Source organism: Barbus barbus (assembly GCF_936440315.1).
Source record: "Barbus barbus genome assembly, chromosome: 41".
NCBI lineage: Eukaryota > Metazoa > Chordata > Actinopteri > Cypriniformes > Cyprinidae > Barbus > Barbus barbus.
The window spans coordinates 12,246,208-12,264,416 of NC_136719.1; the positions used below are offsets into that span (position 1 = coordinate 12,246,208).

The 18,209-nt window shown below is 39.2% G+C and overlaps 3 protein-coding genes across 4 annotated transcripts in view; 2 read left to right on the forward strand and 1 right to left on the reverse strand.

Annotated features, from left to right (window-relative positions):
- LOC306861073 (ninjurin-1-like) overlaps positions 1 to 18,209 on the reverse strand; it is a gene marked incomplete at both ends in the record, with an annotated part of 649,099 nt that overhangs the window by 375,057 nt on the left and 255,833 nt on the right. The window lies entirely within an intron of this gene.
- On the forward strand, positions 1,123 to 7,924 carry LOC306860593 (dolichol-phosphate mannosyltransferase subunit 1-like). The gene is made up of 9 exons (XM_079402364.1): positions 1,123 to 1,689; positions 1,876 to 1,975; positions 2,061 to 2,094; positions 2,173 to 2,249; positions 6,064 to 6,089; positions 6,256 to 6,351; positions 6,527 to 6,595; positions 6,701 to 6,815; positions 7,049 to 7,924. The coding sequence occupies exons 1-9, from the start codon at positions 1,559 to 1,561 to the stop codon at positions 7,151 to 7,153; spliced, it is 753 nt and encodes a 250-aa protein (XP_079258490.1). The 5' UTR covers positions 1,123 to 1,558; the 3' UTR covers positions 7,154 to 7,924.
- Positions 8,533 to 17,625, forward strand: LOC306860594 (activity-dependent neuroprotector homeobox protein-like). 2 transcript variants are annotated; one of them, XM_079402365.1, is made up of 4 exons: positions 8,533 to 8,606; positions 12,673 to 12,788; positions 13,578 to 13,670; positions 13,796 to 17,619. In XM_079402365.1, the coding sequence occupies exons 1-4, from the start codon at positions 8,576 to 8,578 to the stop codon at positions 16,580 to 16,582; spliced, it is 3,027 nt and encodes a 1,008-aa protein (XP_079258491.1). In that variant the 5' UTR covers positions 8,533 to 8,575; the 3' UTR covers positions 16,583 to 17,619. The 2 variants fall into 2 exon arrangements, with proteins under 2 accessions (XP_079258491.1, XP_079258492.1); XM_079402366.1 differs by lacking the exon at positions 8,533 to 8,606 and adding an exon at positions 8,747 to 9,101 and having other exon boundaries at positions 13,796 to 17,625.

Consider the following 18,209-nt stretch of genomic DNA (forward strand, 5'->3'; position numbering starts at 1 on the left):
GCCACACACCGCAAAAAAACTACTTGTCCATTACTATTTTTCCCTGGGTGTGGTCATTACAGGGTTAAGTACTGTTGTAATATTGTATTAATTTCTTGTCTCAACATGTTATCCCAATGTGCAGTGCATCTAACATACAGCCTTCATGCAAATTGAAGCGATTAAACCTAAGGGTGTGTGACTAAATTCTATTGACACATTGCACTGCTGTTGTTCAACTGTCCAAACAATATTTGGATGTTTTTCACTCACAGTATTTTAACTGGGGGCTGTTTCATAAAACTAGTTTACCAAATAAGCCAGGCTTATTTCAGTAATTCTGACTTATTTTCACTTGATTTGGTTTCCGAAAGCAAAATGACCATAGCTCAAGCTCAGTCACTGTGGCAACTTATGCTGAGAAACTAACCTGGTCAGGAGCAGGCTAACTGTCAGGCTAAACTGAGCTCCTCTGACTCTGACCAATAGGAACGCATCGATATTACCACTGACTCTCTCACATACAATTAGTTGACTTTATTATTAGTCCAAAAATAAAAGTATACAGAAAATACACCTTAAATAATCAAATCAATAAAAAATAGGCTACAACCAACTGTATTTAATGTATTGTGCCCAAAATGTAGGATAATGACATTTTAGCATAGTTGCTACTTGTGCATTCAGTTGATCAGCAGTTTCTAGCCATGCAGCCTTTCTCTCTGAATTTATGACAGCTGTACCTTTTATGGTTATTAGTAGAACATTAAAACATTACAATCTAAAATGGCTCTTTAAAGCATTAAAAACACCTAAATCAAAAGCTAAAATCACTTGATTAAAAATGAAAATAAATCATATAAATCAGACTACATTTTAACTGATAAGAGGAACACACATTTAACTAATTTGAGAGAGTAGGGCTGTATCAGCCAGCTTACATTTACAGTTACTGCTATCATAAAAATACACTTAGCCTATATGTAGGATTACAATTCTATGTGTCACATTTAATGTCCAAAAACCAATATTTTGGCAGAATGTATATTTTATTCTGAATTCTTGCGCTATTATTCTACTCTGCTCTGTCTGTGTTGCGCGCATGCGCTCAGCAGCGCTCATTCGCTCGCGTAAACCACGCCCACTCCTGACAGAGGAAAAATATACCTGTGACGTATCAGTTATGCACTGAGGAAAACACGACGTCTCAAATGCATTAAACAGCACAAATATTCGCTGTTTGCCATGGTGGATCGATTTGATCCATGATCGACATTAAGGGCTGCTTAAGAATAAGCGTTCACATCAAATTATCCAGACTCACTGAACCTGGATCGGATTAGTGAGATTACGTGAATGTAAATGGTCGTTTATGAAGCCGCTTTAGTCCCGATTGATTTGTTAGGTTATTTCAAGTCAGGTTTTGGACTTTAATCCCCGCTTTTCTTAGCGTATTTTATGAAACAGCCCCTGGTGAAATATGTGCTCCGGAACCAAAGAATGGAGCTAGTGATTTCCACGGACAACGTAACGTTACCAGATGTAAACATCCGGTATTAATTACGTCGGAGACGCCAACATGGCGAGCAGGAGAGGTCATGCGAAGACTGAGGAACAACCTGACAAATATTCTGTTCTGCTGCCAACCTACAACGAGAGAGAAAACCTCCCATTGATTGTGTGGTTGCTGGTGAAGTACTTTGGCGAGAGGTAAGTGTGTTGTTATACACAGTCAATGGGCGAGAACAGGAATACAACCAATTATCAAACTGTTGAAGACCTAATGATGAGCTGTCAGCGACATCGGTCTAATCACCTGATTCAGTCTCTTAGATTAACTTAAATATTCCGTTTTAAGAAGAGCGTTTTTACTCAAATGGCCATGTTTTAATGCAGTGGATACAACTACGAGATCATAGTGATTGATGATGGCAGTCCAGACGGAACGCTGCAGATCGCCGAGCAGCTGCAGAAGATCTACGGCGCTGACAAGATTGTGAGTTGTGCATTATAATAGACAGCACATGACTGACAGCTTGGCGAGAGAAATCATGGAAATCTGGCATCTCTCTTCTTTTCAGCTCCTGAGACCGCGAGCAAAAAAACTGGGATTAGGTAAATTGGCTCAGATTTCTTAATACTTCTTATAGCTCAGTTATAGGAATAGCGTGACTGACGATCACGTCATTCCAGGAACGGCTTACATCCACGGCATTAAACACGCGTCAGGAAACTTCGTCATCATTATGGATGCAGATCTCTCACATCATGTAAGTGCTCTTCCATTGTACAGTATACTGTTTTGTACCTCCTTGAGTAAATACTGGTATTCATGTTTCCCACGACTGTGGAAATACTTAAAATACAGTATTTCAACATACTAACAAGCCGTACTGATATTATTGAGAATCATTATTTTGAGTCTGTTCTTTTCAGTGAATCTATGGAAGCTCATTTCTGCCACATAAGAAAAACAAATCTTGTTTTGGTAAACTATAATAAGATCAAGTCATGATTATAACACAGGAAAAAAAGAATGAGAAAAAAAGTCAAGATTAGATCAGTCATTATGAGGCAAAACTATAAGATACTAAGTCATATGACTTATGATTATGATCATTTAGATTTTTTTTCTCACTAACTACCTTTAATACCTTATTTAATAATTGACTTTTTATCTTTTATTCATTATATATATATATATATATATATATATAAATAAATTAGCACTTTAGAGTACACTTACTGCCACGCCCACTCGGCTGGATCAGAAATACATTAAAACCAACTCGAACACAGTAAAGCAGTGATGGAAGGCAAATAAAGTCTCTCCATCACAGGTAGGTTTATTTGAACAGTGGGAGACAGAATAAAGACAGAATAATATATATATTTTTTTAAACGCATTTAAAAAAAAAAACTTGATAATCAAAAATAAATTGATTTGCATTTTAATGAGTCAAATAAAGTATTTGATCCCTATCAATCAGCAAGATTTCTGGCTCCCAGGTGTCTTTTATACAGGTAAGGAGCTGAGAGTAGGAGCACTCTCTTAAAGGGAGTGCTCCTAATCTCCGCTTGTTACCTGTATAACAGACACGTGTGTAGCAAATTATAGCTCAAAAGGGAATTGTATATAAATAATTACAATTATGATTAATTACAATTATTTATATCGGCTGACAGTAATAACTGTAGCAGAATTAAATTGCCATCAACTGATCTGTCCATCCAGCGAACATTCAGTGCAAGTTCATATCAACTCTTAAGAAAGGATATTTCCTTGGCCACATAAAATACTTTCCTATTAAGGGTCAAAATCTTAAAGAGACATTTAATGTGCAAGGCAGAACCAGAAACTTGTGTAAGTTGTGCGCACAACTTTTATTAACTAAACACTAACGCAAACTAGTCCAACAAACAAACAAACATACATTCACTCATACATGGGGAAAGGGCAAATGAGAGTTGATGGATGAAACCATCAGGAAACCAGAGAATGAAGCTATGAAAAAAGTCAGTTAACCACCTGAATAAAACCATCAGCGCCATTTATAACAGGGTTTATAACTTTTACTAAACCTCAGTTTCGTTTAGTTAAATGTACGATACTTGCAATGCCTTTGGTCGTTGAACGAGTGTCCTGATGCAGTCTCGGATGAAAGTTCTGATGGTTTGGTGGTGTTGGAGTTGGAGTTCAAGTTCTTCTGGGTTTGAAGTATGATGAACTCCAAAAGATGTTATTCTGGCTCGGTGGTAATTGGGAGTTTCTTCCCAGGTAGAAAGGGAAAAAGAGCTAAGAAAGAGATCTGCTGAGATCCAAGGATCCTTGGTTGAAAGGAAAGTCAAGGCCGCAAGGCCTGGCACAAAAATGTAAGGGTCCAGAAGAGTTCTAACTCCCATCCTCCTAGGATCTAACAGAACCGCAGACTGGAGGGGCGTCACTGATGTTAGAGCTTTATCTGCTATAGAGGTCACACCTCTGGGGTGTCAAATAGCCAATATAATCCTGAATTTTTGGAGGGAAAGTTTTACGACTCTTTGTCTCTGAACATGGTAATTTGCATAGGTAATTCGCCTGGGTTAATGCACAAACTACTAAAGATTCTTAGGACACTAATATGTTACATAGGTATCAACATGTAATGGTCACTCTCAATTAGATCATCCGAAGACGAATTGATAGAGACTAAACATGGTACAGCTAAAGTGATATTAACTAGTAATCTATCGTAAGCATGCATAAAACAGTATACAATACACAAAAACGTATACAAGAACAGTAATAATATACACAATGACCTGAAGATATGTGTTCATTCAAAGAAAGGTTTTTCTTTGAATTAATTAAACAGTCCATTTTTATGGCATAATGTCTTTTTCCTAAAGGGAGATGAAGTGAGTTGCTTTGCCCGCATTCCTTTGAGCAATAAAACAAGTGTTATCAGATGGGTTGCCTTGGAACCAGAAGCCTGTTCTGCCTTTCTTAGGTGTTAGATGCATTTCGGGGGAAGGGTCCACAGACCCTCATAGTTGGCCCTTTGGTTAGGTGAGGGGGCATAAGAGATTATTTGTTAAATATAACAAATAGTTGTGTCTGATTGGTCCAAATGCTACCCATGTCCACAGAAGCAATCTGTCAATCAGATTCCAAACTCTCCACCATGGCCAAGACCAAAGAGCTGTGCAAGGATGTCAGGGACCTGATTGTAGACCTACACAAGGCTGGAATGGGATACGAGACCATCACCAAGCAGCTTGGTGAGAAGGTGACAACAGTTCCTTGGAACTGGAACTTCCAGAGAAGGAAGAAACACAAAATAACTGTCAATCTCCCTCGGACTGGAGCTCCATGCAAGATCTCACCTCGTGGAGTTTCAATGATCATGAGAACGGTGTGGAATCCGCCCAGAACTACACGGGAGGATCTTGTCTATGATCTCAAGGCAGCTGGGACCATAGTCACGAAGAAAACAATTGGTAACGCACTACGCCGTGAAGGACTGAAATCCTGCAGCACCCGCAAGGTCCCCCTGCTCAAGAAAGCACATGTATAGGCCCGTCTGAAGTTTGCCAATGATTCAGAGGAGAACTGGGTCAAAGTGTTGTGGTCAGATGAGACCAAAATCCAACTCTTTGGCATCAACTCAACTCGCCATGTTTGGAGGAAGAGGAATGCTGTCCATGACCCCAAGAACACCATCCCCACCATCAAACATGGAGGTAGAAACATTATGCTTTGGGGGTGTTTTTCTGCTAAGGGGATAGGACAACTGCACCGCATCAAAGGCACGATGGACGGGGCCATGTACCGTCAGGACCAGGGCATTGAAAATGGGTCGTGGATGGGTATTCCAGCATGACAATGACCCAAAACACACGGTTTAGTGGCCTAACCAGCCTCCAGACCTTAATCCCATAGAAAATCTGTGGAGGGAGTTGAAGGTTCGAGTTGCCAAACGTCAGCCTCAAAACCTTAATGACTTGGAGAGGATTTGCAAAGAGGAGTGGGACAAAATCCCTCCTGAGATGTGTGCAAACCTGGTGTCTAACTACAAGAAACGTCTGACCTCTGTGATTGCCAACAAGGGTTTTGCCTACAAGTACTAAGTCATGTTTTGCGAATTAAAATGCAAATCAATTTATAACTTTTTTGAAATGCGTTTTTCTATACTGTCTCTCACTGTTCAGATAAGCCTACCATTAAAATTAGACACTGATCATTTCTTTGTCAGTGGGCAAACGTACAAAATCAGCAGGGAATCAAATATTTTTTTCCCACTGTATGTGTGTGTGTATATATATGTGTATATATATCTCTATGCATGTACGTACAGTGGAAAAAAAATATTTGATATCTGTCGATCTATCTATATATTAGTCTGAACAACTGAAATAGTAAATTAATTTTAAGAACTACTGGAAATGTCATGAAAATTGATATGTTAAAGCAGTGTTGGATAGCTTCAAGCATGTTTACTCAGAGTTTTCAGGAATTTAAAATGGATCATTTGGTCCTGCTTTCAATAAATGAAACCTTCAGGAGCATTTGTTTACATTGTTGTTTTTTCTTCTCCCTCACAGCCAAAGTTTATTGCACAGTTCATTGAGTAAGTCATTTTCTTTCAATTACCTTATGCCTCTGCAGTTAAAAGACATTTTATCTGCTCATTGTATTGTGTAGTATAGTTTTGCTATAATAGCATATCATGTGCACTTGTATAACAGTCACTTTCATGATTTTTTTTGTTGTTTTGTTTTTTTTTTTTTGTTCAGAAAACAGAAAGAGGGTGGATATGACCTGGTGTCTGGAACAAGGTACAGAGGAGACGGTGGTGTATATGGATGGGATCTGCGCCGGAAACTGATCAGGTGTGTGACTGGAAGCTACGTTTTATAATGATATCCAACTATATAGAAATATTAGAAATTTGAGACTGCATCTGTTACTGCCATATATACATACTGTAGGTCAGGTATCATTTTTCATGTGTAATTGATTTTATGGCACAATATTACTTTTTTTGTAATAATTGTTTCATTTTAGTCGAGGTGCAAACTTTGTAACACAAGTGCTGCTTAGACCAGGGGCATCTGATCTCACGGGGAGTTTTAGGTAAGGGCATGTTAATAAATGAATCGTTTTGTTTTATGAAACTATTTTTTTTATATATATATTACAATATTGAATTATTGTCTACTGTCTTGTTCTACATTTCAGGCTCTATAAGAAAGAGGTTCTTGAAAAATTAGTTGAGCATTGTGTGTCAAAAGGCTATGTGTTCCAGATGGAGATGATTGTCCGTGCTAGACAACTGGGCTATACTGTTGGAGAGGTCAGCACACATCTCTCATTCCACATTTCCTATAAATCTTGTTCTTATTTTAATAAATTAAATTACAGTTTACATTATACATTTACATAAGACTGTGAATTGTATTGCTGTATTTTACTGAACTCTATTTAATACATGTATTAATTTATAAAATCAAGTTAAGTTTTTTTCAAAGTAGCAGACTGCATTATTTTATGATTATCTGAAAGGGGTCTTGTCTGTCTATTACGCAGGTTCCTATTTCATTTGTGGACCGTGTTTATGGGGAGTCCAAATTGGGTGGAAATGAAATTGTCTCCTTCCTGAAAGGATTACTTACTCTTTTTGCCACTACATGACCTTTGACCTCATTTTGTTGTGTTTAGTTTTGTGCTATATGTTCAGCACTTATCACTTCAGTCGAACTGGAATTCATGCTTTCCAAGTAACAAGTCCATTACAATGAGTTATTTGTCCCATATCAGGTTACAGTAGTGTGTGGATTGCTTGGAATTACCATTTTCCATCTTCCATTTAGTTTGGTTAATTACTAGACTGTATGTTGAAATGTACATTTAAAATGTTTGAAAAAAATCTACATTTTAATAAAAAGGACCAAATTGACAGAACGATTTTTTTTTTTTATAACAAAGAACTTAAAAAATAAAGGGAGTTCCGAGGGGAGGGGGATTCATAGCCATAGCATAGAACCATTCTTGGTTCCCCAAAGAACTTTTAGTGAAGCTCTCAAAAGAACCTTTGTGTGTGTGGAAAATATTTTAATAATGTAAGGAAATTTTTTTCACTATAAAGAACCTTTCCTGCAATGGAAAGTTTCCATGGATGTTAAAGTTTCCTCATGGAACCATTAATGCCAATAAAAATAACTTTATTTTTAAGTGTATTTCATATAAACTGCATTTTCTAGGCTATATAATCATAAGAACAAAGGTTCTTTATTGGCATTGATGGTTCATCAGACCTCAGTAGAAACCACGTTCAATTGTGCAGTGCCTAAACGCATTACTGTATGTATATTGATCTTTTTAACAGCCTGAGAACCATTTTTTTTTTACTCTGAGTGGCAATAGAGATTTATGCTTTGAAATAAACATTTAATGTTGCAGATCATTTGGGTTATGCAATGTATTTGGACACTTTCATCTGGATGTGTGTTATAAACTATTTGGGACTTCATCAAAACTGATGAAGTTGTATTATGCACTTAATTCCACACATCAGTCAGTGTCAAAAGAAAACAACAGCCTACATCCTAAGAGCTACTGCCATCTCTTGAGTTAAGTGTCTACCCTGTCTTGTTGACATATCCAAAAGGAAATATTTTCTTCTTTCTCTGGGTGTGGAGTTTTACGTCCCAAATGACACCCAAACTAGTGTAATGCAAGGAACTGCTTGGGCGAGTTTGATGCAGCCAACACCAAGGGAGGAATAACTCCAGAGTTCAAGGGCCAGAGGGTGGGGGAATCACCATGGCTCACAGTCTGCAACCCCAGCACTTCACATGCAGAAGTAGTCCCGGTGAGTTGCGCATGAGCGCGGTACAGCGCCACCACCCGAACTCATGCTGCTCCGATGCTGGCTAAGTACTGAGGCACTGTATACATCCGACTCTCTGCGGGGGTAGATACCAGAAGCAGAATTGACGCATACGACTCTATCCAATCAAGTTTCAGCCGGTGGCGCCTCCTATGGGCTCATTCCATGTAACTGCACCCAGGGGTTGTTTACACCAATTTCGGAAGCATGTAATAAAACAGTTTATGCGCGCACAGACACACTTGTGCATTCAAGGTAAGCTTAGATGGGGGTAAATATTGGCTTGGTGGTCGTCTGACACCTCTCACCATATAATCCCCCACCCACCGCCTCTCTCTGTCGGCACAATGCTTTTTTATGCTAATCAAACACACATGTCACTTCCGCCCTTTTTCACACGCCATTTTGGATAGTATAGGTACTGGGCCGGGTCGTATTGTTTAAGTGGATGGCGGATTACGTTAATTGCTGTCAATTACACCGTCATCGCGCGTCTTGTGGACTGTGCATCATCGCAAACGCAGCACGCGCTCCTTCTCCCTCCAGGACCCCCGTAGACCGGCACAGACTCTGCTAGATGAGTTGCAGCAGCTCATTCGCGGCAGACAGACAGCTCTGGGTCGGCCCGTGACAGGAGTCGAGCTCCCTCTTTCGGCGGTGTGTGTCCGCCTGGGAAGCGGAGGACAAGGCGCTCGGTTCGGGGGCCGAGAAAGTGACATTACGCGCTGCAGCTAGCGGAGCGCGGGCCAGGTAACGTTCAACTCGCCCCCAGTTGTGCGTTTGGGGAACGAAACCGAGTGAGAATTGACTGAGAGACCTGCTAACTTATTAATTAAAACTGGAGTAAATCTGAAAGGACTTAACCAGACTCTCAGGTGGAAAACCTAGCTAATTGTTTGTGTCATACAGTTCTCTCAGGTCGTGAATTACAAATAAAGTTTTTATTGATGTGTTCTTACCGTTGTAAGTGTAACTGTGGGTTTTTATCATTCACACACAGACCCTAAATCGATCACTCACTCCAGCCCGCTGTTATCTCTCCGTTTGCTTTGACAGTTAGGCTAACTCGTCACGAAAAGCTCGCGCTGCAACGAATTAATCGTTAAAGGGACAGTTCACCAAAGATAAAACTAATTATGTCATCGTTTATTCGCCCTCACGTTGTTCTAAGCCCGTATGAATTTCTAATATAAACTAAAGGATATGTTAAGAATGACAACCTAAGTTTTTTTTGTTTGGAAAAAGATGCACTGAAAGTGAATGTGACTGAGGCTGTCATCCTGTCTGACATCTAGTGTTTCACAGATAAAAGAAAGACGTATAGTATGGAGCATTATTAGGTTGAATAAGTCATTTGAATCTTTTTTTTTTTTGGTGAATTGTCCTTTTAATCATCGAACAAGCGCTGTCAGTTGAGCTCGTGCAGTTTTACTAATAATGAACTAAAGTTGTAGGATTTGATCTCCTTTGACATGTCAACAAACCAAACAGTCCAACGTGTGACTGGTCTCTAATTGGTCAGTTGTTTTCCTCGTCAGTGTGTTGTCCTACTCATGTACTTGCCTACTTGATTTTGCTCTATATAATTTGTAATGACTTGCTCTTTGAATGGCAAGTTCGATATTTACTTTAGTATTTACCATCCTGGGTAGTATAGATGTCAACCAGCAAATTGCAGTGCTTGAGTTTGACATTTAGACAGCTTATGTTTATCATGCTGTGTGTGTTTAATATGTACAATGATATTTTCGCAACTGTAGCTGTGGTGTTGGGCCTTTGATGAAAAGATGATGCTGAATGTATTTACCACGGGGTCCATGTTTTTTGGATATGGACGGCCATGAAGCAGTTAATTAAAATGTGATGGATATTTTAATTTTCTGTTTGCATATGGATGCAAACCAAGTCATCTGTATGCTAGGAGATCATGAAATAACCTCCACCCAGAGCAGACACTGCAGATATGGCTTTCCACGCACTGGCCTCTGCTGCTGCCTCAACAGGAGGCGCCATTCCAGGGCTGTAATGCAGAAGCCTGCACAAAAAAAGGAGCGGAAAAAGGGCAGGCAGAACAGGGAGAGGCTTATATAACATGGAGGAAGAGCTGTTCTCTAGCGCCATCTAGAAAGGATGCGAGAAAGTCAGTGAGGCGATGAGGAACGCCTAACCAAAGAGAGAGAGCCCCTATTCAGTGAAACTGCTGCTCTTTGTTCAAGCAGGGTGTACCGTTTGATGCTTGTGATTGGGGATGCCAAGAGCTGATGCAGGTTTTCCATTAAGGCAGGTCAGATAGGTACATGACCTTTGACCTTATTTGAACTTTGACCTCATTTTTGCGGGCTGCTGTGGGATCAGCCTAATTTAGCGTTGCAGTTTGCATGTTTGACTCTTCATGTACAATATTCATTAGAGCACAGATCTGCAATGCTGGTACTGTAGTTTATTGGCCACAGATTCATTGGATGCGTTTGTGTTTTTCGGTTGGGCGATCATATTTTGAAATGGTGCCATCCCATACTTGGTGCTTGGAAAGATTTTCATTTTGCATTACATGTAAAATAGGTTTAATATACATACGCACTACTATTGAGATGCAGAAAATTGTTAGAGTAAAGGTGCACCAGAAGTGTGAGTAGATTTGTTTCAAATAAATGTTCTTTTGAACTTTGTTCATCAAAGAATCCTGAAAAATAAAGCATATAATGATGAAAGAACTTTAAGTAGCATGGCTGTTTTTTGAATCATAATAATAATAATAATAATAATAAATGTTAAAATAAAATGTTAATAATAATAAAAAAAAAAACACACCAAATTAGCATATTAAAATAATTTTTGAAAGATCATGTGACACTGAAGACTGGATTAATGGTGCTGAAATTCAGCTTTGCCATCACAGGAATAAATTAATTTTAAAACATATTAAAATAGAAAACAGTTATTTTAAAATGTAATAATATTTTACAATATTACTGTTTTGTACGGAAGTTCTAAGCGGCCATGCATTATTATAATTTTTCTGTCTTGTTTTCTCGTGATCACGACATAACGAAAGTTGTTTTGTCGTTATCAAGACTTAATTTTCTCTGTGTATTCGGCATGAGAAAATGCTATAGAAGCAGCATCATCGCAGCATCATGGATGATCGTATTCGCTTTTACTTTGATCAGGGACTCACTCAAACTAAAATAATAAAAATAAAAATATGGTATAAGTACCATCCCAAATATTGAAGGTGTTGTGTGTGTGACCGACTACATTGATCCATGATAGAATACGTGTCATGCATATTCATACTTGGCCATTTTAGCTCTGTGTCTGTCAGTGATTGACGACTTACACATAAGTGTTCGACACTTGAGAAGGAGGCTGTCGGGTCTGCAACTTTATCGTCGAAGACAATATAGCGACCCTGATTTTCTCACGATAGCGTCAATTACGTCGTGAGAAAACGTTTTTTAGGTTGAGATCAACAACTTTCATTATGTCCAGATAACCACAAAACAACTTTCGTTATGTCGAGATCACGAGAAAATTAAGTCGTGATCACGAGAAAACAAGACAGAAAAATTATAATAATGCATGGCCGCTTAGAACTTCTGTAGTTTTTACTGTATTTTTAATCAAATAAATGCATCTTAGGTTTTTGAATGGTAGTTTATTTAAATACAATTAAAGTGAATTGTTACCTCATAATTAAAAACAAAAATGAATGCATTCAGTTCCTTTTTAACAAAACATAAGGTTGTGTCAGTTTGTTTGGATCAATTATAGACTACATATTACAGACAGAGATTGATTTATTTTATCTGTCCTTATTCTCATTGACATTCTCATTTGTAGAAGTACTTTTGATGATAATTGTATGCCACCATACAAAGGCCGCAAATAAGTTTCCTGTTGTGAAAGGACTCTTTGGAATTTAATTCGTAAATACGTTTGTTGGTTGTGGCTTTTGATGAAGTAAAAAGTTGGAAAAAACTATTGTAAAATAAGAAAGTGATATTGCATGGTGTCAAAAGTAAGTTGGCTTTTTGCTTTCTGTGTTTATTATGCAGCTCATTTTCCAAGGCTATGATGAGAAAGATGCTCTCAGACTCATTTGCTTTAGACCTTTTCCTCTCCTAGTGACCGTTTCTCTGACATGAGCTTGCATTTATGATTTGGATTAAGGTGCATTTAAACAGTCAAATTGATAGTGTCACAGTGAGATATATTTTAATATACTATTCATGTATTATTCATGTTTTCTGAAGTCATTCAAACGATACATGTGTATTATTCATTCATGATGGCAATAATGTGATTCATTTATTTTCAGGTGGCAGAATGTTTCAACTCCCAGTGAACAACATCAGCAGTCTAAGGAAAGCAAGGAAGAATGTGAAAAAAGTGCTGGGTGACATTGGCTTGGAGTTTTGCAGGGAGCACATTGATGTAAGTAAATTTCTCTAGTTAAAATGTCTCCATAGGCAAGGAAGTACATGCTCACTATCATGGACCATCTAAGTCCCCTTAAGACAGCTCCAAATGGCTTAGTGTTTTTATGTTACATTCTGTGTCACAGTGTTACCGTTAGCTCTGTAGCTGTGAAATCAGCTTGTTGGTATGATTTTACCATTCAAGTTCTAACCTCGAGTCTTAACAGTATTTTTTTGCTAACGCAGTAACACATATGGTGCCGTTTCTTTAGATTATGAAGTAGGCCCATGTGAACTTTTGATCTTTGAGATTGCCAGAAATAAAGCCGCCTCCCTTGTTTTTGATAAATCCACTACTTTATCTAACAAAATCTTTTAACATAAAAAAACTGCATCTACCACAATTTCCATTTTTTTCCATTATTCTAAAACAACACCACAAAGGAACACCTGTGTTGTATTTTATGATTTGTGTCTGATAAAATAAAGTGACATTGTGAAAATCAGTGATTTATAATGTACATTTTGGCCATTAAATTTCCTAAAAACCCATGTCAAGTATCTAGTTGCTTGCTTATGAACTATAAGAAAGAGCTATTTTATTAACATTTCTGATTCAAACCTCAAATAGCAGAGTTAGGAAGTTTAGAATTTTTTTCTGCTAATCCGTTTGTGTGAACTGATTGTTTCAGTGCGAAACAACTCTTTATTTTTTTCAGTATTCATTAATTTTACACTAAAGTACATGTGCAAAGCATTTGAAAAATTTATTCTACAAAGACTTTTTATTCTTTTCCCCCTCCAGGACTATAAGGACTTTGTTCCCAATGAGTTCTACATTAAGAACACAACATGGGACGATGTGTGCATGTATGATCCCTCAATGACCAAATCACAAGTGAGTAGTAACTTAAATCTTACTTAAGGACGGGGAAGCATTTTTTATTAATCTTTTGTCTATTTTTTTTTTTTAAACCCATCTCGGTTTTTTTCTTTACCAATTTGCCCTCTTTGTCTTGTTAGGAGTACCGCTCAAAGCCATTCTGTTGTTCAGGATGTACATTCTCCTCCAAGTTTTTCTCCGCCTACAAGAGTCACTTTCGTAATGTGCACAGCGAGGACTTTGAAAACCGCATTCTCCTTAACTGCCCCTATTGCACTTACAATGGGAACAAAAAGACTTTGGAGACACACATCAGACTGTTTCATATGCCCAACAATGTCGTGCGCCAGAATGCTGGAGGACTTCAGGGGGCAGGGGTTGGCTTGAAGGATGGTGCTCGTCTGGATAAGACACGTGATAATATAGAGCAAGCAGTGTACTACTGCAAGAAATGCACTTACAGGGACCCGCTATATAATGTGGTGCGAAAGCATATCTACCGGGAACATTTCCAGCACGTAGCGGCACCGTACTTAGTGAGGCCTGGTGAGAAGACAACACCAGCCAATGGGACAACTGCAGGCTCTGGTACAGGGAGCAATGCTGATTCTGGTGGTACCAACAGTACGAGCACAGCCATCCACTGCAAACGGTGCCTCTTTGTACCTCGTACCTATGAAGCCCTTGTGCAGCATGTCATTGAGGACCATGAGCGCATTGGTTATCAAGTTACTGCTATGATTGGACACACCAATGTTGTGGTACCTCGGGCGAAGCCTGTGATTATGGTGTCCACTAAAGCTCAGGGTGATAAGGGCATCATTGGTGTAATGCCAAAAGGTACAGTATTGACTGGAGTACGGCCTTTATCCGCTCAGCAGCTGAGTCGTATTGTTATTCCTAAAGGGAATTTGAGCTCAAGCGGGCTCCTGTCAGGTGTTCACCTGAAGCAGGGGGCATTTGGTCTGAAGCCTGGGACTACACAATCCTTGACCATTGGGGGACAACGGGTGCAGCTTTCAATCCCACAGCAGTCTCAAACAAGTCTTTGTAGTTCAGTTTCTGGATCATCATCCACTTCCATACTAAAGATCCCTCAGCTGAACTCTCGAGTTCAGGCAGCAGCCACTACGGTGTCATCTGTTACTTCCAAGAAGGGCAACTCTGTCATTGGCACGTCGTACACTCAAAAATGGAAGATCTGCACCATCTGCAATGAGCTCTTTCCAGAAAATGTATATAGTTCGCATTTTGAAAAGGAGCACAAAGCGGAGAAGGTACCGGCGGTGGCCAACTACATCATGAAAATTCACAACTTCACTAGTAAATGCTTATACTGTAACCGTTACCTTCCTAGCGATACACTTCTTAACCACATGTTGATACATGGCTTATCTTGCCCGCACTGCAGGGCCACGTTCAATGATGTGGAAAAATTGGTGACACACATGCGAGGGGTGCATCCCAATGAATCTGTTGGGCCACGGACAGAATCCCCACTTACATTTGACCTCACACTTCAGCAGGGAAATCCCAAGAATGTCCAGCTGATCGTCACCACATATAACATGCGGGATGCCCCAGAAGAATCGGTGGCATTTCATGCCCAAAACAACGCATTACCACCATCATTGCAGGGGAACAAGCCAGTATTGCCACCAGTCCCAAAGATACTCCCAGATGCCTCAGACGCCATACTGGCTAAGGCTACACCACAAGCGGCTGTACCTTATAAGAAGGATGTAGGCAAAACACTTTGTCCTCTCTGCTTTTCAATTCTTAAGGGACCTATTTCAGATTCTCTAGCTCACCATTTGCGTGACCGCCATCAAGTTATACAAACGGTTCATCCTGTGGAGAAGAAGTTGACCTACAAATGCATCCATTGCCTTGGTGTCTACACTAGTAACATGACGGCTTCCACGATCACTTTGCATCTAGTTCACTGCCGCGGTGTCGGCAAAACTCAGAATGGCCGACCTGCTCCATCCGCAAGAGTTGCACAGGCCCAGGGGGCTGGTCTCAAACGGGCAGGTTTAGCAAACTTCGACCAAACTGAGCCAAAGAGACGGAAATCTGCAACCGATGACCAGACTGGGCATAGCCCACCACTTTCAACTGATAAACAAGATGAACCTGTAGCCTTTGCCTTGGACCCAAAGGGTTACGAGAATGAGTCCTACGAGACACGAAAAGCTTTCCTCACTCAGTACTTCAACAGGCAGCCTTACCCAACTCGTCGAGAGGTGGAGAAGCTTGCGTCCAATCTCTGGCTTTGGAAATCTGACATTGCGAGCCACTTCTCAAATCGAAGGAGGAGATGTATGCTGAATTGTGAGACCTTAAACACTCGGGTCCTGCTGGGATTTAAAATGGAAGACATTATAGATTTGCAACATCCCATGAACTTTGAGTCAAAGTGCTATTTCAAGAATCATAACCATGAACATAAAAGACGAACTACTAGATATCGGATAGGCCGATCTGCCAATGCCATTCGCTTTCGGCAAAAAGCTACAACCAATGGTGACCTGCAGCAGAAGCATGGCGCGCTAGCAAGGGTTTCCGCCAAAGCCTCACTCCACTCGAATGGTCAAAAGGCCATCATAGGGAGCAACTGCAATGATTCAATGAAGAGCACCTTAAAACCTGGAGCACTTATCAATTCTGAACCAATTGCTGTGGACTCTGACACTGATAATGAGGAGACTGTGCAGACTGCACAGTCACTTAGTAGGGAGGAACCAGAGACAAATGATCAAGTGGATGGGAGTGACTCTGACATCAGGGAGGATGCCCACAGTGAAAACGGTTATGGGTCAAAAGACTTGTTAAACGAAACAAAACGGCAAAAGGGAGAGTGCCAGTCAGGTATCACAAACAAGCTTGAACAATCAGAGACTCCGTTAACCAAGCAACAGGTCTGATTTCTGGACAGGGTTAATAAAATGCACATGTATACTTTTGCGTTATGTTTGAAATACACCAACAATGCTGCCTCATTGAACTTCTAGACCTTGGTTACAGACAGTAGCTATAAGGTTCTGCTGTTCCCTCAACTCCTAAAGCCATTTGAGAAAGGCAAAAAAGGCATATTTTGAAATATGAAGATGAATGCAAATTTTGATTGTGAATCTGGGGTCAACTTTTCCTCAGGATAGGGAAAGAGAAAGCTCAACATTTACCAAACAATACATGATTTGCCTTCAGTTTATGATTCTTTAACATAACCAGAAACAGACTTTTTCAGCCGTTATTGTGGCAAATGGAGTGTTTATTAGAGCCAGCAGGTATTCTTGAATTTCATGTTATCACATTGTATATTTGTACAGTCTTTTAGATATGTCTAAGAAGATGTGTAGGTGTACTTACTGATGAAAAAAAGATTTGCTATACTTTTTGTGCTCACGCTTAATAGTCATATGTTCTACTTTGGTTCACATAGACAATGGATGTGGCTTCGGTGGCTGTTTTTCCTGTTTACGTTTATTAACAAAAGTATAGCATTCTAAAAATATATCAGTATAAATAATGCAAAATAAAAGAACATAATCTCTTGCTTTTGTTTTGCCTGTTTATAACTGAAGCATCTTTTTTATAATATGTATTTACCATCCTGTAACTTGTTTTGCTTCCAGAGCAGCTTTTCATACATCCACACCTGCCCTAACGTAAGAGTACATGGCAGTTAAATTGACCACTGTAGCATTGTGCTAGTAGATTAGCCTGTGTTTGGTTCAGCCTCCGCTGACTGTTTTCTTTTTCAACAATTACACACTTTTTCTCCTCCAGCTGGGCTTCTGTTGTGATCTTGGGTCCAGAATGAGCATTTCTATTCAGTCAACTTTCTGTATGTTTAAATTTGAGACCTCCAGTTTATCTTGTCCCCTTTATTCTATTTTTCTTTGTCAATGCAAACATTTCTGAACAATAAAGTGCTGTATTGTCCTTCTCACAATGTTTCTAACCCTGGCCAGTCTGTATTTTCTTTGTCTTTTTTTTTTTTACCTATGACCTTCCAGTTTTGCTGTTTTGGTCTGCTGCAAACTACATCAAGGTGTTTCAAGGCTGACATGTTTTCTTTTCTTTTGTGGACTAATATGTAAAGTATGGAGTATAATATTCGAAAAATATGATATTTTATCATGCAAGCAATGGTGTTCTCGAAACACTTCATAATGCCTTTCTCTTATCTTGTTGTCATTTTAGTTTGCCTGGCCACCAAAATTGTTAATATGTTATATTTTGAGTTAATAAGGGAGCTGCCAATTTTCTTTATTTGAACTTGAGATTTCTCTGGACAAAAAGTAATGTATACAGTAATGAAAATGTAATGAAATCGTATAGGCTGTATGTAGTAAATCATTTTCACTTACAGCTTTTTCTTTACACATTTTTAAAATTAAGATGATTCACAACCCATTTCACTGCTAACAGCTAACATCGCTAATAACATCTCTGAGTAAAACGGGATGTTTATTCACTGGATTGTTAAAAATGGTCTCTAAATGACAAGTGGAAAGAGGTGAAGGATTGAAAAACAAGAGGCTTCTA

What these genes read in the sequence shown, in the direction of transcription:
- LOC306860593 (XM_079402364.1), top strand. Translation starts at nt 1,559, where the DNA reads ATGGCGAGCAGGAGAGGTCATGCGAAGACTGAGGAACAACCTGACAAA. An exon ending in TCTACGGCGCTGACAAGATT is followed by an intron (nt 1,976 to 2,060) that starts GTGAGTTGTGCA and finishes TCTTCTTTTCAG; the next exon opens with CTCCTGAGACCGCGAGCAAA. An exon ending in TGGGCTATACTGTTGGAGAG is followed by an intron (nt 6,816 to 7,048) that starts GTCAGCACACAT and finishes TCTATTACGCAG; the next exon opens with GTTCCTATTTCATTTGTGGA.
- LOC306860594 (XM_079402365.1), top strand. Translation starts at nt 8,576, where the DNA reads ATGCGCGCACAGACACACTTGTGCATTCAAG. An exon ending in GACACACTTGTGCATTCAAG is followed by an intron (nt 8,607 to 12,672) that starts GTAAGCTTAGAT and finishes ATTTATTTTCAG; the next exon opens with GTGGCAGAATGTTTCAACTC. An exon ending in CCTCAATGACCAAATCACAA is followed by an intron (nt 13,671 to 13,795) that starts GTGAGTAGTAAC and finishes TTGTCTTGTTAG; the next exon opens with GAGTACCGCTCAAAGCCATT.